General features: G+C 35.9%; 1 protein-coding gene across 5 annotated transcripts in view; it reads right to left on the bottom strand.

Annotated features, from left to right (window-relative positions):
- The window catches only part of Kcnh7 (potassium voltage-gated channel subfamily H member 7), a 466,241-nt gene that overhangs the window by 98,382 nt on the left and 340,327 nt on the right, over positions 1-27,532 (bottom strand). For all 5 annotated transcript variants that reach the window (XM_058584964.1, XM_058584962.1, XM_058584961.1 and 2 more), the window contains one exon: positions 24,392-24,606. In XM_058584964.1, coding sequence (XP_058440947.1) covers positions 24,392-24,606 — 215 coding nt within the window. The remainder of the gene's footprint in view (positions 1-24,391; positions 24,607-27,532) is intronic.

Here is a 27,532-nt window from a genome sequence, read left to right on the forward strand (position 1 = left end):
GCCAGGGACTAAAGATCTTTGTCTTTTGGGGTTGCTATAACAAAATATTACAGACTAGGTGGCTAATATACAACAGCATTTTTTTTCTCTCTCTCTCTTTCTCACAGTTCTGGAGTCTGAAAGGCCCAGGATCAAGGATTCTGGTTCTCATGGCTTTATTTTGTTTAAGGACCACCTAGGAAGCTTGTTCAAAGGCCAAATTCTTGCCCTTTGTTTTCTAGGTCTAGGCAAGGCCCAGGAATCTATCCAAATTTTAGCAAGCATCTAAAGTTAATCCAATGTAGTTAGTCTCTTTGTGGTATATATTTATATGTTGGTGTATGTGTGAATTTGTGTGTGTGTGTGTGTATGCTTGTGTGTCGTGTGTGTGTGTGTGTGTGTGTGTGTGTGTTGTGTGTGTGTTTAGGTATTTGAGAGTAGGCAAATGAAGGAGGCTTGCAGATCCTGTGAGTAAGGAGGGCTGTCAGGAGCAGATTCTATTGTTTGAAATGCCTGACTGAGAAGTTTGGCTTGTAAAATGATACAGTTATTACAAAGTTGTAGACGTCAAAATCCCAAACAACAGAAAGTTTGTGAAAGAAATATTGACTTTTATCTAAATTGCATCTTAAGAACTACAAGTGAAGAGAAGCATGCTCTTTAATCTAAACAACTCTTGTTTGAAAAGCTGCCTCTTCAAAGCAGTAGTCAAAATATCCCTATGGACCCAAAACCTGGGGTCTCCAGTCGGCATGAGAAGTAGAGTGGAGTCCAGAAGAAGAAGGCAAGAGATTGCATCAGAAATCTCTGAAGTCATTCATTTATTAAATTGTTCAACCCGTATTTGAGAACATACTATGTTGTAGGGACTGAGGGAGGCTTGGTGGATACAGAAATGAAAGACTCATTCTTTTTCTTGAAGAGCATACATTTTAATAGGTACCTTAGAGAAATAAGCAGATAATGTTTAAATTAAACAAAGAAATAAATATGTGATGCAGTGTAGTGAGTACCACCATAGAGTTTGTCATTGGGGGCTGAGGTAATGCAGGGGACAACTTAATCTGGGGAGAGAGAGAGAGAGAGAGAGAGAGAGAGAGAGAGAGAGAGAGAGAGAATATGAATGAATATGAATGTGTGTGTGTGTGTGTGTGTGTGTGTGTAAAGGCTACCAGAAGGAAAACTTAACTCCCTGTGTTGAGTTTTTAAGGACAAATGGAAGTTCTTCAGAAAAAATAATAGGGAAATGCTTTTTAGTCAAAGGAAATAGCCTGGTACAAAGTCAAATTTGGGTCAGCACCATCGGTTGGCATAGTTTTACAAAATGCTGTGAAATGGCTCCAGAAAAAAATGAGAAATTTAAACTAACAACTTGCTCTGACTGAGGTCTTTCTATATAATAGACTCTTTGCCAAGAGTAGCAGTGGGGCTATCTCATTGTATTCTCACAATAATCCTATAAAGTAGGCATTATTATTGTTTCAGGTTTCAGTAAGGAAATTGGAACACCATGAGTTTAATAAACTTGCCATGGATATAAATCTGATAAATGCCAGAGTCAGGATTAGAACTCATATGGCTTGGCTTTATGCCCATGGCCCTCAACAACCATTTAATACTGACCTTAAGGGCTAGGTAGAAAGGGTATCATGTGTCATAAGGAGAGTAGATATTATCCTGAGGTGAATTAGTAGTTGTTAAATGATATAATCAGATTTTTAATTTTCAAAGACCATTTTGTTCAGCATTTGCAAGGCTATGGGTTCAATCCCCAATACTGCAAAAACAAACAAACAAAGACCACTTCATGCAAAGATAGTTTGATTGGAATAGATCAAAACTAAGTGGGGTTACAATTCTGAGTCTTTGAATCAAGATGGTCCCTCCATGTGGTAGGTGGTCTCCCTCATGGTCCCCAGTGGTTTGGCCTCCAGGTGATCATGTCCTTATATACTCCCTTCCTCTTGAGTGTAGGTTGATGAAATTACTGACTTGCTCCTAGAGAACAGAGTAGAGCAGAAGTGAAGCGATGTCACTTCCAATGTTAATTAGAAAAAGACTGTGGCTTCTGTCTTCTGTGTACTCTCATCCTCTGTTGCCCTAATGCTCTGGATAAAACCAGTGACCTTGGTGTGAGGGATCCTTGCTGGAATGAGTAAGTCTGGAAGAGGATCTTCTGAGTACAAGTAATAGCCTTGTGAGCAGACTTAGAAGCCAATTCTTTCCTCATTCAGCCTTGAAATAACTGCAGTCGTGAATGATGGACACTTTCCTGCAGTCTTGAGAAAAACACTGAGCCAGAACCACATAGCTAAGCCTCTGTCCAATGCCTGACCCATAGAAACTATAAGATAATAAATGCTTGCTGTTTTAGACTCTGAGGTTTAGGATCATTTCTTACTCAACAACAGACATCTAATATATCAACAACTCTCATCATATCATCATATATGCTACAAGTCCCCAGATGTACACGTGGGTGGGTCCCCCCACCCACACGTGATGTGTAGTATTCAATTTTGCCAACTGTGTGCTGATTAGGAGAATTGTACTAGGATGTCATTACTCTCTCTAATTTTCAATAAAGCCCTAATAAATTCAAATTGCCTTATAATGATAACTAGTTTTTTGTTAACAAGATATATTTTTGTTATTTCTAGAAGATTTTTTTGGAAGATCTGATAGGAAATCCTCGTGCCAGCTAGCTTGGCATGAAACCAGATATTTGGGCTTCCATTCCCATTCTTTGTCCTTCATTTTGAGTATTAGGCCAGCTCCTTCCCCCATATCTGTGTGTATGTAAGAAAGCACAACTCTTACAATGTAGCTGTGATCATAACACTTACAGTACAGCCAAGAGAGTGTCTGTTGAGATATATACAGCAAATGTTTTTGATAAAGATGAGGTTATTATGTACTTCTATAGCTGAATTTCATGACTATATAGGATATTTATACCGCTTAAATAACTGCCTTTCACTATGTATTATCCCACAAATAGTAGACAAAGAAGAAGGCAAATTTAAAATGGAGTCCTTGAAGTCCCCCCACCCACCCGTGATGTGTACTTTCTCAGCCTCATGAGTCATGGGCTATGTGCATACAGTTGGCTCAGATGAGCTGGCACCCTTGAAACTGCAGCAGCTGCACTAAACAATTACCAGGCTCTAACTGAGAAAATTTCCCATGGGGGACAAAGAGCCAGCTGGGCATTGCTGGTGCTTGTCTGGTGGACGTTTGTTAGTTTGTATGAACACTGAAATTCCCAGGGCAGCAATCAATGGGTGAGATAATTTCACCCAGAATACATTAACCTAGAAAACTGCAACTGGAGAAGACCCTTTACTGGGGGTTACTTTGTGCTTTCAATGAAGCAAATTGTCTAGCCTTGTCCTGAACATTTAGAAGGCAGATGAAGCCTTGCGAAGCTTGGCATCTCATTAAAGGAGCCTAGTGCCCATTAATGAAACTCAATTTATCAGTCCTCAGCTTTTTCAGCGTAACTTGCTGAAATAATGTCCTTAAACTTTCTGGTTCAAATTACTCTGGAACTCTACACACAGAGCAAACTTCTAGTATTAATCTTCTAAGACATATTCATTATACCAAAGACTGTATCAAAATGTTAATATTTGCCTGGCATTACTGTCAAATAAGAATACCTCAGAGCACCTTAATATATTCAGAAATTCAGAAAAACTCATTATCTTAAAACTATCATTTACCTTGTTATGAAGACAGATGCTGAAATGAGGTATTTTGTAGCATATTTCATATTTTAATGTGATATATATTTAAAATAAAGGTTATGAATCTTAAGCTAATATGGGTTTTGTACTTACCAGTTCATTTTAAATTGCTTCCATTTTACTAAGCTCTATATCATTTTCTCTTTAATAGTTTTAGTTCATTATCATGCTTTATTAAATACACTTTAAAACATCTTTAAATACAACTAATCTTGAGATAACTGATGAGATGGAGGTCAACCCCAGTCCTACATTTAGTCATTAATAATGGTAGAAAACACCACATATCATTTCCTTATGCATTGAAAAAAAGAATACCTTTTCCACAGAATATTTGCAAATTTGAAGATTCAAAAAATAATATCCTACTGTTATCTCTAAGAGAACCACAGTTTTTCAGATGCAAAAAGTGGTGATGTATGTGATTAATCCCCACATTTGCAATACAAGCCTTTATTACAGCAATAAAAATGCGTTTGGGCAGAAGCAGACCATCGGATGTTTTTATATTTCAGTTACCTCAGGAGCTAGGAAATAGGGCATCTATAGATTAAACTAGCTACATAAACTTCGTTATTCAGGGGAATCTATTGAAACTAATCTTTAAGGGAAAAAAAATTCCAAACTGAACTAAGAAGAACAAGAGGGAAAGAAAAACATGAATTTTTTTTTTTCCTGGCACTAAGTAAAAATTAAAGGCAGTTACCTCATAAGTCCAGGGCCTGTGCTCATTCCCAAGATTTTGCAGTTTTCTGCCTTGATATCTCTTAACCTACTAGCATGGATTCACCTAGCAGGACAATAAGGCCTGCATACAGGTTTCACAAGTGCTCAGACCTCAGCATGCCTTTGGAGAGAGAAGTGGAAGGGAGTCAAAGAGGTAAAGCCAAGAACTTGTGGAGCACAGACTACTGGGCCACTCTACCAGCTTCCTTCCTGTTCCTTGGGGTCCTTTGGATCTCTTTCCAATTAAATCACCCCCAACAAGTAGTCTTAAGAAAACAAGTCAACAGAGTTACCCCAGGTCCCCTGTAGGCTTCATAAGTAAATGGAGAAGGAAAGATTTTAAATAAAGAATTTCTTTTTTGTTTTTTGTTTGTTTTTAAGCAGGTAGCCCCTCTAAAGAACAGGCTGTCATTTCTGTCTTTGCAGATAGAAGCAAAAAATATAAACTCTACCATTTTTTTTTCTAATGCTTTTATTTTCAATCTCTTTCTCTTATTGAATAAAATAAGTCCTGCTCTTAAAAACCAGACACCATAATTGATTTAGAAGTGGGTCTGGTAGAATTCAAAGGTAGAAGTGGTTCTACTTTGCCTGCTCAGAAATACGCAAACTTATCCTGTGTATCCATCCATCCATCCATCCATCCATCCATCCAACACTAGGAGGACCTGTAATGTATTAGATACTGGGAAAATCACAAGAAACAAGACATAGTTGTCATTATGCTTACACAGGAGTGGGGGAAGACAATAAGGACATAAATAATCACACAGATAGAGATTTATGATATGTATGATAAAAGATAAAGGAAGGTTGTGGAGAGTGTAACATTGGGGGAATTTAAATCCAGTTAAGGAAGGCATTCTTGTGGGTATGGTGGGTTAGGAAAAGTGGTGGTACAGGGAGGTGAGACTAAACACAGGGTTCATTTGTCAGGGATTTGTAAAAGCCTTTGCACACCTGAGAAAACTGTCTTGGGGTTCCCAATCAATTCCCTCAACCTGGGAGTCTAGGCTTCTTCTGTAAGAAGCTATGTCTATCTCCCATTGCTGGTTTCGAACATGCTTTTCTCTTCCAAATTAATTGCTCTTTGTACAGTGCTATAGTAGTATAGGTGGTTGGAGATAGAAGTGGCCAGCAGATCATTTTGAAAGCATGTGTGACCTTCTTGAGGTGGTTATCTCAGTGGTGAGCACCTCATAGATTTAATATCTTTTGTAAGTATAAAATGTTTTAAGTTTAATGAGAAGCGTTTGTAATTAGCCCCTTCTCTCTTTAACTCTTCTACAGTAATATTGCAAAGTATTGTGTTGGTCACTAATCTCATAGCCTAACTTTTTTTTGCCCTTACGTGCATTTTACAAATTATCTTCTCTAACCCACTTCTTAGAAAGCAAACAAATAAACAAACAATTTCAAACCAAGTCATCACCTAAAACAAACTCAAAATTGCATTAGGACCTGGGGTTGTGGCTCAGTGGTAGAGTGCTCGCCTAGCATGCATGAGGTACTGGGTTCGATCCTCAGCACCACATAAATATAAAATAAAGATTCTGTATCCACCTAAAACTAAAAAAAAAAAAATAAATATTCTGAAAAAAAAACTGCATTAGTATGAATGAGTGAGAGTTTCAAGGTCACATGACACACTGTAGCTCCCCATCCTCCAGTTCAATATTAAGCCACTGAATCATGATTCATTGAAGTTTCTGGTGCTAATTTAATTTCAAACCTCTTGCTTGCCTTCAGTGTAAGGTAGGCCCTTGGGTAGTTTAAGCTCCTGGCCTACTTCAGAGTTCCTTTTATGCTCTGGAATGTATCACATTTTACAGAGCAGGTTAAACTCTAGAACAGGTCATTAATCATTGTGACTCCTGGGACTTTCCTGGTGCTTTTGAGAAGGAAGCAGAACCGATACAAATAAAACAAGTGGGGAATTTTATTTTAAAACTTCAGATCTGTTCACAGAAATCACAAGGGAGGGGAGAGAGGTAATGTACTCTAAATTTAGGTAAGTGTGAATGACTCAATTATTGGAAAATTCTTCTCCTGACTGACAGAATGAAGCCCTTTAGTGGGAATGGAGAAAATGAGGATCTGAAAGACTACTTTTAAATTATATAAAAGTCATTTGATATCTTGAATTTATATTTATTGATAATTTGAATTTGCCTTTTCTTTTAAAACACATGATGCAGTATCTTTGTTAGCTAGAGGATACCCTCCTGCTTGATCACAGGTTTTATTTTAAGATATAGGAAGACCAGAGTCTGAATTTCTAGTGAAATGGAAGGCTTATGAACTTTATATATTGTCATGGAGTCCAAGCAAGCATATTTGCTTATTGGTAAGAGCAAATGTTCAGTACTTACCACATAACTCAAGTGTCAATTGAAAGAGCAACTTATTTTTTACAATTTAAGCACAAATAAACTAATGATTTCTATTTTGCTCCTTTTTCTATTCTTATAGATTACAAATGAAAGTTATGTGTTTATTCATAAGATAAAGAAAACTTAGGAGTTATTCATTTGAAGAAACTCAATAAATTATGCCTCCTAAGAAGCATTGGAATTAAATGTGGGTATAAAACTAAGGAGTGTGTGTTTGCATTTGTGTGTGTGATGTAAAGAACTGAGGAAGAATAATATTTGTATTCCCTGAGTATGTCTTTGGAGAGGCCTTGTCAAGAGTCCCTGTCAATGCTCCCCAGCTTTTTTTAGTTCATTAATCCCTGACTGGTATTTCCTAGAGTGAAAATAAGTGCAGCCTGACCCCCAAGATAAAGGATGAAATTTATTTTAATATCTACTTCATGACATGTCATCTTAGATTTTAAGGGAGGCTATTGTGAACGTAACCTGATATACCATGAAAAATGTTTTTGCCAAGGAGACCATAATTTCTCAAGGTTTTAATGAAGCTATTTTAAGATATTAGGTAGGAAAGAAAATCTCCAGTTAAATTCAGACATTAAATTAAGCAATAAAAATGGAGTTCAGATTTGGTAATATAAAAATTGTATTTTTATAAAATGTAAGGGTTTTTTTTTGAAATAGTTGTATTTAAATAGACACCTATGGCATATTCATTTTTCTTCATTTTCTTGACCAATTATTCCATTACAAATTGTTCAGTGTGCAGTAAACACAGGAAGCCCAGCATGCTCACAGATGTATTTTGACACAAAAGCAACATTGGTTCTTCAGGAGAAGCCTGAGGTACTGACCCTCAGACTCCTTCTGAAGGTGAAGAAAGGACAGTGATCATGGCAGTGGAATAGGGTCTACTGGAGAAAGGAGGAGTGGCAGGGAATTTAGGAGCATACAAACAGAACCAGAAGGGCTGCTTCTAAAAAATGTCTCCCCTTTCACCTGCCAACTTCTCACTTTCCTCTCCTATGCTTCCATCAATAAAAGATTCATTTGAGTTAATGAGTTTCTCCTTGAAGATGCAAATATATCCCAGGGAGAGCAAAACTCTGTTTTTCATACAGTTTTTTATATGAGATACTTTAATCAAATTAACAGCATTCAGAAAACATAGATTTTTTTTTGCAGTGGGAGGAACTGAGGGGGTTTTAAACAACTATTTATAATTTTGTATATCACTTTACAACACTGGCATATTTCACTGGATAGTTCTCCATGATAAGGATGGAACTTTTGGAGAGGAAAACAGACCTGGAAGAATGTTCTACCATATACCTCAGGGAATTGGTAGTATAAGGGGAGAAGAGAAAGGAGGCAGGAAATGAGAACTTGGTTCAGAAATGGAAGTCATGTCATGCCACTCTTCCCACAGCCACCTCTGGGACTTTGCCTCCCTGGGTTATTCTACTTCAAAATTTCTGTGCCCTTGTCTGTGCCTTTCCTGCACCCTCACTACCCCGGACGTCCTCTACCTTCTTGTTTTCTTCATGGCTCAGTGTAGACATCACTTCCTCTGATTCCTCCAGATTGAGTTCAATGGCCCCTCTCTGCTCACAGTCCACCCCTTCTGTCACAGTATAACCTTTGTCATAGTTTGATATGTGCTCTGTTTAGTCTTTCACTGTCCACTCAGTGAGATGGAAGGGGAGTGACACCACTGTCACCAGAGTTTTTGATGCAGTGTCCTTTTCAGAGATGGCTCTCCAGACACATCTGGAGAATAAGCTAATTGTTTGCTGTTTTGCCTTGGAAGTGGCACTAAATAGTTATCGAGTGTCTACATTAAGGAAGATGTTCTGACTACTTCACAAATTGGGAATCTAAGACAAAGAAAGATCAAACCATGCAGGAAAGAGCATTGCCATTATTAAATGATGGGGGCTGGGAGCTGAATCCAGCTGATAGTCTGTTACCTTCTAGTTGGAAGCTAATTGAATCAGAATCTCAGCCTGGAATGATTCAGTCCCATTTGGGCCTATCTAAGATGGTTTCTCAGAATACTGTCTCCTCCTTCCTTCATGCTTCTTTCCTTACTAATAAAAATGAGAAGGCAAATACAGTTTATGAAAAGGGAAGAAGAATGAACTTTCCTATGTCTTATTTGATTGTCTATAATCTAATATGAACTCAATAAATGTTACGTGAATGGATACACAAATTTGTTATTCTCTTTTATCAAAGAAGTAATACAGAATTTAAATATTTCTCCTGTGAATGCCAAGAATGGTCTACATTCAATGGGATTTTATTTTGCGTAATTTCCAAATGGTGAGTGAGACTTGTGGTAGGTTCTTTGGGCCATATCTTAAAAAGATGATGTGATCCTATCACTCAAGTAAAGTTCAGAAGATGAAAAACCTCAATGTACACACACAAATACACATAAATTACCTACATATGACTCTATCTCCCTTCATTATTATCATCCTCTACCCTCTTGCTTTCTGGCTTCATCATCCAGCCAGGTACAAAGAGACACAAAGAAGCATGAATATGAATTGTTTAGTTGTGGAAACAAAGACTAAATGACCCGCAAGTTTAGGGATAGGAGAGATTGGTACAAGCTGGGAAGCCTGATAAATTTACTTGGAGATGATGTAGATCTCAGAAATAAGAAGGATTTAAGGCAGTATATGTAGCATAGTGGTAGAATGCTTGCCTATAATGTTCAAAGCTCTGGGTTCAGTCTCCAGCATGGCGATAGGGGGGAGGTGGGGGGCTGGGGGGAAAGGACTTGAACTATAGAGATAAGGATGGCCATATTCATGAGAAATGGCCATATTCCTGAGAAACTCTCCAGGTCATATATATATCATGAACAGGACAAAAGAAGTTTAAAGGAGACTGTTGGACCACAGCAGACGTATTGCTGCTGAGGGGTAGGAACACAGTGATAGGGGAGAGGGAAAGCATGTGTAGTGAAGAACACTTTGGGGCAGTGTTTGTGTGTGGGGGCGGGTGAGGAGGGGGTAGTATTTGTCCTCTGGGAAGATGAGATGAATTGATTCTAAAAGACATATTAAAGTGAGTTCATGTGGGTAATAATTCAACAAGAGGATTAACCGATTAAAAGAAAACAAGTTTTCTAAGTGTTGTAAATAAGTGTTTCGAATGATGTCAGTACTTTTAAACAGCCACATTAGGTTTACTGATGGAACCAGACTCAAGGTGTGTAGCAGGTCACTCAGGTTATGCATTAAGCTAAAGCAAAAGGAGAGAATGATATTATTAATTCCTGCTGCTTCCCAAAGCTACAGAACCTTGGGAAATTGAAAATTTTGCAGAAGTAGGTTCTCCTAACCTTTACAGATTAATCAGGAACCTTTCCTTCCTCTCCTGGATAACTATACAAAAAAAAAAAAAAAACAAGTTCACTACAAATTTTAATTTCTGTTCTGGAACCAAACTGAATGTCAAATGCCAACTGAATATCATTATGTCCCAGCTATTAGCAAGTTAATTTTCACCTGTTGTAAATGAAACTTCCTAGAACTGTCACAGACCAGTAATTATGTTGTGGATTATTTATTCTCCAGGACTGAAGATGGGGAAGGACTCCTATTAAGAAGGACTCCTATTAATAATGAATTAACTTTTCATAAGCTAAGGAAATAAAAGCAGAATGCAGAATAAATAACAAAGTATATTTAAGTGGAACATGTATATTAATTTAAATACATAGCACATGTTAAAAAGTTATTTTAGACTATTTCAACATTTTACATTATAATCTGTTCAAGATACTATTGACGAGGGCCCATTCTGTCTAGTTCAAGTTTCAGGTTACTATACCTACCCTGGGGCATGTATTTCTGTATTTTATTATAGTCATTATTTTCATGTGTGGGGGAGGATACTGGGGATTCAACTCAGGGGCACTCAACCACTGAGCCACATCCCCAGCCCTATTTTGTATTTTATTTAGAGACAGGGTCTCACTGAGTTGCTTAGCACCTCACTTTTGCTGAGACTGGCTTTGAACTCATGATCCTCCTGCTTCAGCCTCCCCACCTACTGGGATTATAGGCGTGTGCCACAGTACCTGGCTACTATAGTCTTTTGATATAGATTCAATTCCATATAGAATGAAAGTAAGGTTCTACAGTGTGGTGTTATCATTCTCAGCAACATTTAGGAATCCTACTTTTCTTTCTTTTTCTTTTTTTTAAGAGAGAGAGAGAAGAGAGAAAGAGAATTTTTTGAATATTTAGTTTTCAGTTTTTGGTGGACAAAACATCTTTATTTTATTTTTATGTGGTGCTGAGGATCAAACCCAGTGCAACGCGCATGCCAGGCGAGCACGCTACCGCTTGAGCCACATCCCCAGCCCAGGAATCCTATTTTTCAATAATAAAAATAATTTCCTAGTGAACTCACTCATTTCTTTGTTGCCTTCTTATTGTCTTGAATATTGTGTCTCTTTTTGATAATTAATATAAGTCTTGCATTTAATTATGTAGAAAATTCTACATTTGATCTTCATAAAAGTGGCACTGGATTATTTTCTCTAAGAATATTCTCAGAACAAATGAATAATAACTACCTAAATTTTAGGGACTGTGCTAAAAATGTTGTTTGCTTCCCACCCAAACTTAATTTTCTGCCCTGTTGTTGAGGCAGTGAACAGACTGTTACATCTTCTAAAAAGTACCTGTTTGACTATGTGGTTTTAACTAGTTATAAAAACTCATTTCTTATAAGCAATTCTGCTTATACTTTTTGAGGCATTTATCTTATATAGTAGAGGATTGGGACCAGGGGGAGTCAGACTAGGAAGATGACAGTGTTCCTGGAACTCTGTCCTTTCAGGTGCAAAGGAGAGGATACAGGAATAAAAATGGCCTTGCTCCTGAATGGGAGTGCTAATTGAAAAGAGCACAGGAGTCAAAGTCCAGAAATTAGGATTTCAGTCCTGGGCATACTTTTAACAATGTGTGTGACTCTGGATATTTATTTAATTCACAAGTCTTTTTTAAAAATATTTTTTAGTTATAGTTGGACACAATACCTGTATTTTATTTATTTATTTTCATGTGGTGCTAAGGATTGAACCTGGCACCTTGCACATGCTAGGCAAGCGCTCTACTCCTGAGCTACAACCCCAGCCCCACACAATTCTTTATAAAAATAAGTACTTGAAGATTAGAACAATAAAAATATCTAAATAGCTTTATTAAAGGAAAACACAAAATACATACTCCAATGAGAACAAATTAACTTATGGTGCTTAATCTACTTAAATCAAATCCTTCCATTCTCCCTCTCTCTCTCTTTCTCTCTCTTTCTGAGAAAGCCAATATATAACAGAATGCATCTGGGCCTGTTGCCACTTGGATAATATGAAGGTTATAATTATCTGCCCTTTGGGGTCTCATCTTCCTTGTTGGCACTTAGTACTAAAAAGAGCACAGGTTTCAAAACTCTTTGAAAGACAGGTGCAATGGCACATGCTTGTAAGTCCAGTGAATCAGGAGGCTGAGGCAGGAGGATTCTAAGTTCAAGGTCAGCCTGTGTAATTTAGCAAGACCCTTTCTCAAAAAAAAAAAAAATAGTTAAAAAAACAAAAAAACAAAAAACAAAAAAACAAAGCTGGAATGTAGGTCAAGGGTAGAGCACTTTCCTGGCCTGTGTGAGGCTCTGGGTTCATTTCCTAGTACTGCCATAACAAACAAACAAAAATCAAAACTGTTTGAATGATTGCATTAAATTTTGTTTGATATTGTTAAAACAGTTTTCTCCACTTTTGCTACATAAATAACATGTAAAGAAACCAGGTAAACTTACACTGTCAGGATGACCCCTAAGTGATCCATACAAAGTGCAGTAATTTTTTTCTTGGCAGTTACACGTCCTTTCATAGAAAGGAAATAAGGTCTAGGGAGTTGTGTCTCTTGTTTCCCTTGAACAAAGAAATTGTGAAGATTCAGGGTAGAACAAAGGTACCTCAAGTGGAAATTCCATTAACTTCCCTTCATATAAGTATTCCCCCTCTCTATCTTAGTGATCTTAGTGATTCTAAAACAGAAGTTTGGTTTCAAAATGCATGTAAGTTTAAGAAAAACTACTAGAAAAATATTCAAAATCTTAAAATGACTCATCAGAAATCTATTTATATTCATCCTATATAACTAAATATAAAATAAATGATAATGAATTACTTCTCTCTTCTTAATACTAAGTTGTTTTAGGCTTTAGTGCTCTTTGAAAAATACCTTTTTTTTTTAAATTAGTTTTCTACTGAACTCTCCTACCTGCGTTGTCATTTTCTAAAATTAAACACAAGGTTCATCAGGAGGTTTTCATTCATGTCTATTGAAGAAAACATAGGAGGAGAGAGAAGTCTTTCTTTATTGGAAAGAAAGGGAATTGGCAGGATCTGGCAATGGTAAAATATGTGAGAGAGAAAGGGAGAGAGAGAGAAAGAGAGGGGGAGAGTGGGGAAGGCATAAGAGGTAACACAATAATAAATTTTGGAAGAAATTCAGATGCCTGCAGGTAGGAAATCTGTAAGGGTCTGAGATCACTATTCACCCCCCCCCCAAAAAAAAAAAAAAAAAAAAAAAAAAAACAACCTATGAATAATGGATATATAGCTCTGGGCATAATTTGCAAATGGCAGCTGATTACCCAGAAACCTGGAGGTATAGTTGAACTAACAGTGTCCAGTCAACGAAGAAAGAGCGTAGAGTATTTCTATTTTATTCTTTCATTTTTTTTTCCTTTTGACTCTGTTTATCCAATGTCACTGGGCCTTAATTCCATGAGCTGAAAATTAAAATTATGTTCCTGATGATGCTGTGGTGGTCTGGCAGCTTGACCGACGTTCAGATATAAGAAAGAGAACAGGCAGAGGCCTGGTTACAGATTGTGTTTCCACATTACAGAAAAAAAAAGGGGGGGGGGGGAGAACAACAGTAGGGAAGAAAGGAGCCAACAAAGTGTGGGAAATAGCATGGTCATGTGACCAGGGTCATACCATATGCCCCTTCACCTCTGACCTTGCCATTAAATGGGTAACTCTAGTACCAAGAACTTCTCTTCATTGTGGCATGTGGGCAGAAAAGGAGGCCTCTCCAGTCTCAACTCTCTTGTGCCTAAAGTAGAGCAGAAGGTCAACTTTAACTACAGTCAACTCAGAAAGGATAGTTAGACACTTCTGTTCTTTTCACCATGAACCCTGCAGCAGTCATTTTTCTTTTTCTAAGTCATTCTAAAGGAGTAGACTTTGAAACACAGGTGTACTTGTGAAAAGAATATTTAAGACAGAAGAGGAGACATAGATGGCATTTTCTTTATCTCCTCTGAGTTCTACATTTAGCACATGGTTAGAAAAGAAACCTAAGCAGATTTCATTAAAACAAGAGGAAAAATATATTTCTATTGTGCACTTGTCCCCATTCAGTTACTATTACTCCATGCTATATCAATCTTCTTCCTTTCAAAAGAGTTACAATTTCTAATGTATTCATGCTTGAGTTAGACATACAGTTCTCTCGGTTATCTGTGAAGAAACATTTGGTATAGGCCGTTATTTCCTAAAGCATCGCCCATCTCATCAATGAATTCTATCAATAAATGTTATGCATAGAGAAATAAATAACAAGTAAAATGGATACTGTTTTCAAAATTTTAAAAAAAATATTGGGTCAAGCAAACATTTTAAAATACATTTCCTTAAGTCAGAACTTCTCAGAACATTTAGTGTACTACCCTTCCATGTTAACTTCTAGACAGGACACAATTTGACTAAGAAAACTTTTCTTCCAGGAAAAAAACTGTGAGGCTCCTGTAATGAGGAAGATACTTTAGCTTACTGTAACATAGACAGGCTTTCTGAAGTGGCTGCTATTTCTTAAAGGGTTTTAGAGTAATTCAGCATGGCCTTAGCTGCATTCTGGCTTTAGTAGCTGCCCGCTACAAGTATATATGTTTCTCCAGTGTGATTACTAAAATAAGTATGAACATGTCTCTTCATTTTTTATAAAAATGGGAAAAAATCACAAGAACATGTAATCAAACCAGATAACTCAATAAGAATTTCAGAAAGAGTGCTGGGATTGTGGCTCAGTGGTAGAGTGCTTGCCTAACATGCATGAGGCCCAGTTCGATCCCCATCACCACATTCAAATAAATGAATAAGATAAACAAAACAAAGGTATTGTGTCAATCTACAACTAAAAATATTTAAAAAAAAAGAATTTCAGAAACAGATGCAACATTCAGTAATAACTGAGGAAGCAAAAAATCAGCTCTACACTGAATTCTCTTCTCAGTGTTTTCAACTGTAGAATGAAAGGAAAGATTGGGTTTGTCCAGATTTCCCAAGTATGTTTGATTTTTTGATGTGGGAATAGAGGTTGCAAATGGGCCAGAGATTGTTAAAAATTCAAAATCCTCAGGTTTAACTTAAACTTAATGAATGTCTGAGGGTTGAGGAAAAAATAGAGTCAGATAGACATAGAGATAGGTAGCAATAGGGATGGATACAGAGGTGTTTCAGATCACTCCACTTTTCAGGAAATTTTGGGAAACCTTGGGGAATATGATATCTAAGACTCCTTTGAATTCTCTAGTATGAGGTCTGACTGCTTTTTGGTGAACTCTCTAAAGACAATTGGATTTTAAATGGTTTATTTTCTAACTGCATACTTTCCAATAGAAATGATACCATCAAAATATAGGGACGAAGAGATAGAGGGAGAAAACACGTTACTCACAAATTTGCCACCAATATAATCAATGAGACTTTTATTATTTTATTTTATTACTTTGTTTTATTTTACTTTCCTTCATTTTGTATATTTTTTCTCAGTACAGTTCCATGATTGAATTTGCTGACTAACTCAAGAAATAGTACATAGCTGCTTAATGTTGACCAGGCCTTGGGCTGCTGGGGTAATGTGAAAATACTATGTGCACTCTGCTATTCTCATATCTGACACAAATCCTTGGCCTGGTTCTTATCCTGTGAAACATGAAAAACTCTCTCCTTCTGCTGGCTGCGGTACCACTTGGCAACCCACCTGTTACCATATGTTTGTCACAACCCCTATGCCAGGAGGGAAAAGAAACAAAGAGACTCTGTATCTCTGTGTTGCCTTTCTCTGTCCTTAGGCCTGACTTTTATCTCAAGACTCCTGCTACCTGGGGTGGTGACATTGGGAGAAGAACTGAACCATCTTGGCAACAGATATCCACATTCTTCTGTGCCTCGGTCGCCATAGCAACCGGCTATTGCTATGTACTCCAAGCTAAATTATTTTTACCTGTCTCTTCTGACCACTCGTACTTTTACTTCAAGCATCTATTTTCAACCCAGTTTCTTTGGCTGACACAGCTGTGAAAAGGAGAATGTACTTTTTTCTTCACTTCATTTAAAAACATATAAAGAGTGTACAGAAGTCAAACAGGTGGTTTTTAAAAGCAATTACACATAAATGCTTCCTCAAAGCTCTGGCTTTTATTCAGAGGCCCCTCAGGATTTCATATGAATATATTATTACAGCATCATATAGAAAAATTTGGAAATATATGGTTTTGAGCAAATTAAGCTATTTAAGTGCACATTTATTTTAATTTGCAATACATACCAGTACATGCATGCAAGTATCAATATGCATGTAGCATTTAGTGAAACAGACAGAAAATTAACTGTTTTTGCTTTTTTAAAAAATCCCACCCTTCTTTTTATAAAATAACAAACACCCTTATTTCATATTTGATATGTTTATGGCATACAATATGCTTGTGATTGTCAATTATTACTAAAATGTCCATAACTTTTGCTTATTATTGTTTAGGTTATAGACCAAAAACTCCCAGAAAACATAATCTAGGAACTTAAATCTCAAAGCTTTGCATTTAATCAAAGGCCCTTGGAGGCAAAGACCTTGATTTATATATTTTTGTATCAGCCATAGCACCTAATGCTAACTCACATTTTGTAATCACTCACACATATTGGATCCCTAAATAATTATTCAGATGAATGTGCTTTGTACCTACTTATAGCATCCAGATCTATTGCTTTTCATTTCAATTTGCATGTATAGACAGTTTATAGATCAAGCCCAGAATGTGGGAAAAACATTTCATGGGGATTTCTGTGTTTCTGAGCCAAGTTTCATGGTATTCTACAGATAGAAGCAAGATGATAGATGCAAAACAAACACCATGTAAATTGGTACTGTTCAGAAGTACTTTTTTATTCCTCTGTGCATTTCAGATTCAATTTTGAATTTCGTGATCATTGCTATTTCTGGCAGTTCAAAATGATCTGTACAGTTCTATTGAGGTTTGTATGAAATTTAAATCAGTTCAGATGTAAACTGAAGTTTAGGAAAAAAGTAATTATTGTAGAAGGCTTGTGAATTTTGTTTTCTGTAACTTCAAGAGTGGAGAATCGATAAATTTCTAAAAAAGTGTGGCAAATTTGACTTCTGAATTAAATATGATTTTTAACTCCTAACATTTTTATTGAAAAGTATTACCACATATAAAGTCACATTTAGTTTGTAGTTGTGTTTGGAAGGTTGTATAATCCTGTCATTGAAGAAAGTTTAGGATTAAATTTATCTTATTTGAGGGATTAAGGAATGTATTAAGAAACTTTGTATTATTATGACTAAGATGATAAATAATTTTATATATTAGCTAATTAGATGATATCACTGTTATTTCTCCATTAAAATTTCTCTATTATAAATCAATTTCAATTCCTAAAGAAGTACAAAATAATCAATACTTGTTTTGAAGTCATTGAATCACATGGAAGAAATTATGCATATATTCATGAGGGTCAAATTTCAAAAGAAAACAAAGGGCTATAATCTTCAAACTCTTTTTATGTCAATAATATCAGTATGAGTTTGCTTTTCCTGTAACTAAGTACCAACAAAACCCCAAATCCTACCGTTTTTTCATATTGCATGTACTTGTAACAAGTACAATTGGCGTGCTAACTCTTGAATAGATTTAGGAAATAAATAAGCAGAACAGAATCATAAAGAAGGTTTGCTTTACAGTCTAAGAACCTTACTTCCCCAATCAGGTGATCTTGGTTTGAATGGTACTTCCACAATTTACTATGTGGGACACAAGTTACTTCTTTTCTCTGATCTCAATTCCTCCTCTATTAAGTGGGGATGATAATAGTGCTGAGTGTCATGCAGATTAAAGCTGATAATTCACTAAGCCACTTAGCATGGATCCTGGCACATAGTAAATACTTAATCAATGTCAGCTACTATTAAATTACCATAATTCTATTTTCATGTAAATAATATACTTGTGTGAATCCTAAATATTGGGGATCTATTTTACTTTATAGTTCTACATAGATTTAATGATTATATGACCTTTCATACATTCAGACATTTCTTCCTGGTGACCTAAGTCTTTTTGTGATTACATTTCAAACTAATTTTCTTGAACACTCTCCGTAGGAAAGTCATAGGAAATTTAAACTTGTAGACCAACAATAAATCTTTTTTTTTTTTCATCTTCTGTTCCCTCCATTAAAATTTCTTGATTAAACTAGACTTTCTCATACATTTTATTTTCTGATGATATCTATATGGCTTTTCATTAAATTCACCAGATAATCTTCATAAGTAATACAGACTAACTTGTAGCACTATTTGGTCATAACTTGACCATTACTAAGTTGCAGGGGAATATAAACTACCTTTACTTTCATAATACTGTTGCACTTATTATACTAGCACTTGTAAATGCTGTTATTATATACTGTTACATAGTGGTTATCCAAGTAATTTATAATGCCTTGAGTATTAATATTATGTTTTATGTTTTGGTGTCTCTATCACCTACCCAGAACATAATGTGTATTCAGTGTGTTTTTGTGTACATGTGTGTATGTGATTGATGCTATTAGTACGAATTTTTTATCTTCTTTATCGCAATGAGCCAGTGTTGTTTGTTTTTTGATCCTCAGAGTCTCCCCTCCTCAACTCCATTTTTCTGGGTTGGTTGTCAGTTAATGGGCTACATATTTTTTCCACTTGAACAATGATCACAGGGCCCAAATTGGTCAATCAGGCTCCTCATTCTCTGGGAATGATAATAATACTAAAAGAGAAAAGGACTTTTTCATTAAATCAAGGAGAGTCTGAGAAGCTTGCTCTCCTTAGGAGTTGAGTTACTTCAGTACAGAAGAAAGCTTGGCCAAGGGAGGGAAAAAATGTTCCCAGTTGTAGAAACAATGAATGCAGCTGTCCCCAAGCAGATTTGCCCCTCCACTTCTCAGTTATGTGACTCAATACACTGCCCCTCCTACTTTCCTTTCTATGGGTGGAAGTTCAAGCTGGGTTTCTATTACTTCATTTTGTTAAAGAATGAATAATAAAGTCTCACATGCACTGCCAAAAAAGTTTTAGAATGCATAATAACATGTTAAACTCTTTTGATACTCCTGTGCATATTCAGGGAGAATGATGTGACACAAAACGTGTCAAAGGTGAACATGAAAACAAAATGATACATTTCATCCTAAAACTTAGCATAACATTTGGCCTGGAAGTAGCCTTAGGAATAATTAAATCTTAAAAAAGTACAAAAGTTTTTTTTCTTTTTTCTTTTTAGAATGGGGAAACATAGCCTAGAAGTTTATCTCAACTGAAAACTGCAAATGCACGGTTAAACCTTCGTTTTGTTTTCTGCCACCTTTCTTCCAATTGTTTTTTCTCTATTGCTCACTGGAAATTAGTAGAAATGGCAAGCCAAGCAGAGTGTGGTAGCACACACAAGTAATCCCAGTGACTCAGAAGGCTGAGGCAGGAGGATCATAAGTTTAAGGCCAGACTCAGCAATTTAGCAAGGCCCTCATCAACTTAGTGTGAATCCGTCTAAAAATAAAAAATAAGATAAAATAAAAGGGCTGGAGATGTGGCTCAGTGGTTAAGTCCCCCTGGGTTCAATCCCCAGTACCAAAAAAATTTTTAAAAAGCCAGTTCCTTGTCTCCCTAAAATGCAGACAATTGCAAATTAGCCTATACACAACCCTTCTCAGCTAGTAATATTTTATATTTCCTCCAAACGAGTAGAGAAGGTCAGATGAAGTACAGGATGGTGTATTTCAGAAGTTCAGCCTGTAAGAACAGCCAATGAAAAAGGTCTATAGACACAAAACAGCAGCAAGAACTAGAACCATGCCTAGGGGAATAATTTAGAAGACAGAATTTGCTTTGGAGATTTGGGATTGCAGATTTACTTTTGGTAATTCTATCCAATACCCTCAGTAGTTTATGTCTGAATTTTAAAAAATCCTACTGTGTGTCATGTATTTTACTAGGCACTAGTAATACAAACACTTCATGCCTCATCCTATAGACCCCTGCCTAAGTATGCCCCACTCTAGATTCTTATACCTGATCTTGGAAATTTCAAGTTTCAAAATTCATCTACAAGTTTATATTCCTCCACTACTGCCAAGTTTATAAGATAGGGAAAATTTCCATCCCTGGCACCCTGTCCCATTTATCTGTAGCATAACATTTCACACTACATCATAATACCTATGTAATCTACCAAACTGTTTCCCTCTCTTCTTTGAGGCAGAAAATTGGTTTTTTAACTCTGAATTTTCAACACCTAGCATTGTACATATTGGTTCTTAATACAGGCTTATTGAGTGGATAAATTAATGCATGAATGAATGGCTGAATGAATGAATAACAATATGGTCCCTGATATGAAGGAGCTGTAACCCAGGAGGCAACAAAATAATTGGGTAATTCTGATGCAATGTGTAATAGAGATAAAATCCAAACAGTGTGATGGAACATAGGAGCAGAGATTAATTTCTTTTCATGTATGCCTTTTTCTCTTGATGTCTCATCTATTGTTTGTGCACTGAGGGAGTGTTTGAAATTCACATTGAATGATCATGAATAAAAGCTTGACAACTTTTGTAGAAAGTATTACCATACAAATCTATTAAGGGAACAAAATAAATAAGAACATTTGATAAGAAAACATTCCTGATTGACTAAAGCAAATATGTTGAGAATTTCTGGGGGAGAATCTCCCTAAATTTTGTTTCACTAACAAGTTATTTTTAGTGATAGAGGTTTAAGTAATGTTATATGGAGTGAATATGGAAATTCCAAAGACAGTTATAAATAGAAAATTTCAAAAACACTAAAAGAGAAAGAAGCATAAGATAGTTCTGTTTTCAATACTTAAATAAAATTTCTAGATGTTATGCCTGCAGAAAAACTTTCTCAATACTTGATCTTTACCTCCTTTCTTGTGACATGTGGAAAATTGAAAGGCTTGTGATTAAGAGCTAAGAGGGCTCTAAAAATTATAGAGAATGTTCCTAACTTTTTTTTCAGTTTCTTATTTTACTTTTATCTAGACCCTCACCATTTTTTTTACTAAGACCAGAACCATATAATTATCCTACTTGCCTCTAGAATTTTCTTCCATTAACTGAATTTTCGTATTGTAACAAAAAATGATCCTTCATAAACACAATGCAATTCTAATCTTCCAACACCCTTTAAAAGCCTTTGCTTGTATTATCCATCTCCAATTTGAGGTACTGGGAGAGTAGGAGGGGTGTACTCCAGAACTTGGGAGAAGTGTGGGCAATTTCAGGAAGACTATGGAGCCTTTCAATGGGCCTTCAATCTACTTAGTGGTGAGTAGTGTTAGTCTGTTTGGGCTGCTATAATAAAATACCATCAACAGAGTAGCTAACAAACAACATGAATTTATTTTTCCCAGTTCTGAGGCGGTGGAGTCCAAGATCAAGTCACTGGTAGATTTGGCACCTGGTGAGGGTTTGATATATTGTGTGTAGATGACCTTTTCATTGTGCCTTACATGGCAGTAGGGGCCCAGGCAATTCTTTTGCAAAGGTACTAACCCCAATTATGAGGTTCCACCTTCATGACCTAAAGCCTCCCAATGATCCCATCTCAGAATACTGTCACACCTAGGATTAGGTTTCAACATATGAATTTGGGGGAGGGGGAACACAATAATTTAGTCTATTGTAATAGTTTAAATTTTTAGAAGATATTTAAACAAATATTATAATATTACAGAGCTAAATATATAAACTATAGGGATTTTGAAATATGAAGCGCGAGACCTAAAAATAACATCAAGCTTCTGATGAAGGATGTTGCATTTTACCAAGGTACTTATGTAAGAATATAGTAAAGAATCATCTAGAATGGAAAGTTCCCATTCTCTCCTTTCACTGGCCCAGGAAGGTGTTTCTATAACTTTGTTCTTGTTATTTTTTTCTCTAGGAAATCCCTTCCTTTGGTCAACTTCTTCCTTCCTCCCTCCTTCCTTCCCTTCCTCCCTTCCTTCTGTAAAATTTGATGAACTCCACTTTGCCAGGTATCCTATGGGCCCCTGAGGATGCAGAGATAAAGGTTACTCTTCAGAGATGATAAGGAGAGTAAGAAGATTCATACAGTAATAAAATAATAGTGATGAACGTTGCTTGTTATGTACTTAGCACCATGATGAAACATTCCACATGGTATTCTATTTAAGTCCTATATCAACCATGAGAAATAAGTTTTGTCAGTCCTTCAGATTGCCTCAGTGTTACTCTTGTCCCCATGGTACACAAAAGTGACTAAGCCAGAATTATAATACATGCTTGTTTGATTCTGATTTATGCTCTCAAACATCACTTACTAGCCAGTTTGATAAATAACTTTCTTGATCCAGCATAAATATCCAAGCCTACTTTGTTTTCTCCTCTGAAAAGTCTCTCCTTAAAGCACAGTTACTTCCTCCCAAACCTGTGATCCTATACTCTTTATTACCATGCATGTCATTGTGGCTATCTCTATACCTGTTTCCTGTTACACCAGGATGAGAAAGCCCCTAAGAAGGTGCCTTCTCTGATCCACATGAACATTGCTCTCCTGGCACAGTGGATCTGCTGGGTGTGGCAAAACAGGGGCCTGTGGTGGAGCAACTCATGAGAGCATTGCTGACATCACGGTTGGTGTTTTGTTTGTTCTATAAAGAATACAAATGCATTTTTAAAATTAATATAACAACTTCTGCAAATGAAAAGTGTATTTTAATTTCTAGATTTCCAGCGTCTTCTTTAAATTGGAAGATTTGGAAACATTCATTGGTCAAATATTGCTGCCTGGCCACAGTGGGCTGGAGATGAGTGGTAGCTCCTTTGCTTTAGAGAGCCCTGTACTCAGGAGTTCTCACCATACCGAGCACTATCTGTGCTACTCTGTCAACTTTACTCATTAAGGCCACTTGCAGAGTCCTGACCCTAATATTTCCAATCATTTTTCTATCTCTTATCAAGTCTGTAAAATATTTTTAAGAGAAAAACTATCATGAGTAAGATTCAAAGTTATAGAAATGGTGTAAATACAATTTGCACAATGGTAGTCTTTTTATTCAAAACTACTGTAACTATTTTACCTATAAGTTAAGAAAAGTGAAATTATAAGAGTAGAGCACCTCATTACTACACAAACATGGAAATATGTACTAGGGACGTTCTCACAAATGGTGCATGTGATTTCTCATTTCAAATAAATATAGATTGCTCACATCTGTTCATAACTGCTTCATTGCCTTTCATAGCTACTTCAGCTCACACATAAGGTTAGGTGCAGATAGCACTATAACATATGTAGTGATTAAAATAACAGAAACAATTTATTAGTTCAAACTCCTCAATACCTGGGATGGAGATTGGGGTAAAGATTACCTATATATTGTGGACAGTTTATACAAAGACTTACTAAACAAATACAATAAGTAACTTGTTTGTATAAAAATTGCTTACTTGACAAATTTTAGAGTCATGAATTCCTAACAATGTAAGTGCATTGTAAGCAAAAGCTAGGCGCTGCTTAGGTTGGTATTTTGATATAGTAAGTACAAATCATATTTATATCTATTCTATGAAGTAAGACCTCATCTAGATATTACATTGTACTCTAGCTCAAGTGGCAATATTTATTAGAAAACAGTAAAACATTGTTCCTGTACAAAAGTATTGTTTCACTCTGACTTTTCATCATCTCAGACAGCTATTTCCCTAGTCAAGTGACTTACAGTTGACTTTATCTGGTATAGTTGATCTAAAACAGAGGCCATATCTAAGAGTGAATCCCAATTAGTCCTCTAAAGCGTCAAGAGACACATCCATTGTATTTTTAAAAATGCTTTAATAACATGAGACTTGGCAGCAAAACAATAAATGTCTAAACATGATGAATAGCAGGCTAACAACCTCTACAACACAGAAACAATACCAGTTACCCAGTTCTGCTTGATCTAGTAATACATAAAAATCACGGTATACAGCTTCATTTATCTGTTACATTATAGGGTCACCAACATCTCAAGACAAATAGGAGTATATATAAATGTCTTACCTTTGTTGATAGTCATTCAAAAGAAAAAGAATATGTTTTATGGTGCCGAAAATAATCTCAAAAAATAGTTGAAATTGATAGTAAAATCATGTCCTACCTGGGTAACTTTCTCTGTCACATTGTGTGTTCGATCTTTAACCTTGGGTGCAATAATAGTTTTATCTGAAGAAGGAGGGGATGTATTCTTTTTTTCAGTTTTGACATCTGAAAAATTCAGAGTGAGCTGTGGAATCTTGTTAATGGTGCTGTATTTGTTGAGGTTTGAATCCGACGTGGATCCCAGGAGGCTTGACTTGATATGATTAAAAGGCCCTAAAAAATTGGAAAGCATTTTAAAAAAAAATAATATTAGAAGGAAGAGAAAAAAAAAGAAATGGTCCTAAATGCCCTGGTGATGACCCATGACCAAAGTGACCCTGATTCAATTGTGACTAAGTACAGTCAGTTGATACCTGAAGACAGGGCTTAGGGTCACCTTCTGTACAGGGGGCAACATGTGAATGAGGGAAGCTAAGACAGGGTCCTAGATGTGCATCCAGACAGCAAAAGGCAGCTTGAGCTGTTAACTGGATTCTTTCATTAAGGGCTGTAATAAGAGCAAAAACTCTACTCCCTGTGACTGGCCAAATTATACCTTCAATGTTTCTAATAAATTTTGTTTTATAGTCTGGGGATTGATTACTCAAGCATGAGTGTGCCTATGGTTAAAATCATGTTAGCCTTGAAATTTATTAATGAGTTTTTTATCCTACACCAATTTGGGTTACTCCATTCTCTGTATCACTGAGAAGGGACAAGCCAACTTGGTTTTGCATATGCTTCTTCTACTTTTTGAAATGATCGACAAAGTCTAGAAGAGTTAAACCCAGATGACGCTGAGAAGAAGTTCCCTTTGTGTGTGTGTGTGTGTGTGTGTGTGTGTGAGAGAGAGAGAGAGAGAGAGAGAGAGAGAGAGAGAGAGAGAGAATATGAGATCTGTGTATGTGAGTGTGTGTACTCGATTGAAAACCCCAGATTCCTGGGTGGGACTATTAGATCTTTCTTTTCTTGTCATTTTTTCTTTCATTTAGACTTAAGACTGAATGCTTTCTAAGAAAAAAAGAAAAGCAACTATAAAAACCATACAGGAAGAGTGCTCTGCCAAATATAATTTACAATAGAAGTGACAATAGCTATGTAACAGAATATATGTGGGTAGTTCCTGGTTACTTCTCATATTCTTGACAATGTGCCAAGATTCCTGGTTCCCTTATTGAAGATGACTAGATTGACCAGCTACATCTTTTGAGATGAATCTATTGTCTGTTGCGTATGAAGAATCAGGAAATGCTCCAAAGAGTTTCTTGTGTGATGGGTATTACTAATACCATTATCTAGCTCTTAAAATTTTTATCAGGAAGAATTTTTTAAAAATCCTGAGACCATTAGTGTTAGACAGTATCTTTCTGCATCAGAGAGTGGTTAAAACATACAAATGGCATGGATGAGTTTCCTAGTGGATGTGTTTTGCTTTATGTTATCATTTCTCCTGTTCAGAATTAAATATACACATTGCAGTAATTAAAACACACTTTAAACATCAACAAAGAAACACTTTAAAATCAGATATATCGACTTTATATTTTTGATTCCAATAATCAATCAACTCATGTCAAATATAATGTTAAGAATACCAATTAGTATATTCATGTTACTGTGGGGAAAAAACACTATATTTCTTTATAAAAGTTTATGGTTATTTATTATTATGAAAGTTTGAGGTAAATTTTTAAAATGTTCCAGTATTTAACAAATATTGTATTTCTTGAGCTGCAGTGCGATTCACTTTCTCTGTTTCCCATGAAATTATTCAAGTCCATTAGTTAAAAAGTGTCATTGAGCTCTTTGGGTATTTATTGCCTCAATTTTGCTGATTTGTATGCAGATACTTTTGCTCCTATTTATAGCATAGGATAGCAATGTATCACAAAGTGGCACCAAATTGGTTCATTTTTAGATAGGTCTCTCCAGGTCCTTGTAGAAGTCTCTACCTCACCCACTCATATTTTACTGTAATATATTCCAGATAGTGTTTTCCTGTTGGGAGGATTTTATTTCTACGTTTTAGACACATATCTTAACATTTAAAATGTGAAAAATAAACCAGATCTTCAAACTTCTTAAACATGTCCCTTTTCTTAACTCTAATGCTATATTTTCCCTCCTAATAAAGTAACTTCACTATGCACAGGGATACAGACAAGGGACTAGAGATGGTGAGCTCAGGGATATAGCTAAATTTTGTTAAAATCCTTTAAATCCATCTTTCAATTCTTTTTCTACCCAGTTCTTATTTATGTTGTATATCTGTAGCAAATTGTCTTCAGAGCTCTTCTGGGTAAAGCAGAGACCATCTATAATGATAATAAATGGAAAGACACCATTGGTGTACTTTGGTTGTCCTGTGATCAGTTGTAATAAACTCTAAATTGATTACACTCATAACCAAATGGTTTCGACTATAGTAGTACTTCACCCAAGGGGGCATTTGTTAGGGCATTTTTTGATTGTCACAATGATGGAAGAATTTAAATATCACAATTCTCTCACCTTGAAAAAAATTGCCTTGCAGGTTTAAGGACATCTGTGTTGATTAAAATCTGTTTATAATGAACTGAGCCTTGAACCAGTTTAATCAAAATAGAACAATTTACTTTTTACATGGCCTTTCTAAACATTAAAATTTTCAGAGCTACAACTAACGGGAAGAGAAAATATTATACATCATTTTGTTAATAACTTTATTAAAAGTTGTTGGCTATTTTGGAAAGTTATTTTAGTGATGCATTGCATGTGCCATTTGGGTGATGAAAATTTCTGAGTTCAGGTTACAGTCTGTGTTTGTACTTGATACATAAAAACATGTAAACTAAGAGATTTGAGTCTCCTTTTGTCAGTGTTGGGTTCAAGTATTATATTTGCAGATAATTATAGAAATAATACTAAAACCATAAACAAAATTTCTTTCAAAATATTCTTCATTATTATTTTTCTCTGTACATGTGAAATGATGTGTGATTTTTTTTTTTTTTGGCTAATAAGACTTTTTATTTTGCTATCGAACCATTTTCCTGCTCTATCATTTTATCCAGCAATTAAGTGGAATGTTTTTTTTTCACATACTTAGTGTTTTTAAAAGCATTTTAATGTCTATGATTATTGTACTATTATCTCTAGCATGGTTATATTTGAACCCTAG

This window comes from Marmota monax, unplaced genomic scaffold (assembly GCF_021218885.2).
Source record: "Marmota monax isolate L192 unplaced genomic scaffold, Marmota_monax_Labrador192_F-V1.1 WCK01_AAM20220418_F8-fsc00129, whole genome shotgun sequence".
NCBI classification, from domain to species: Eukaryota; Metazoa; Chordata; class Mammalia; order Rodentia; family Sciuridae; genus Marmota; species Marmota monax.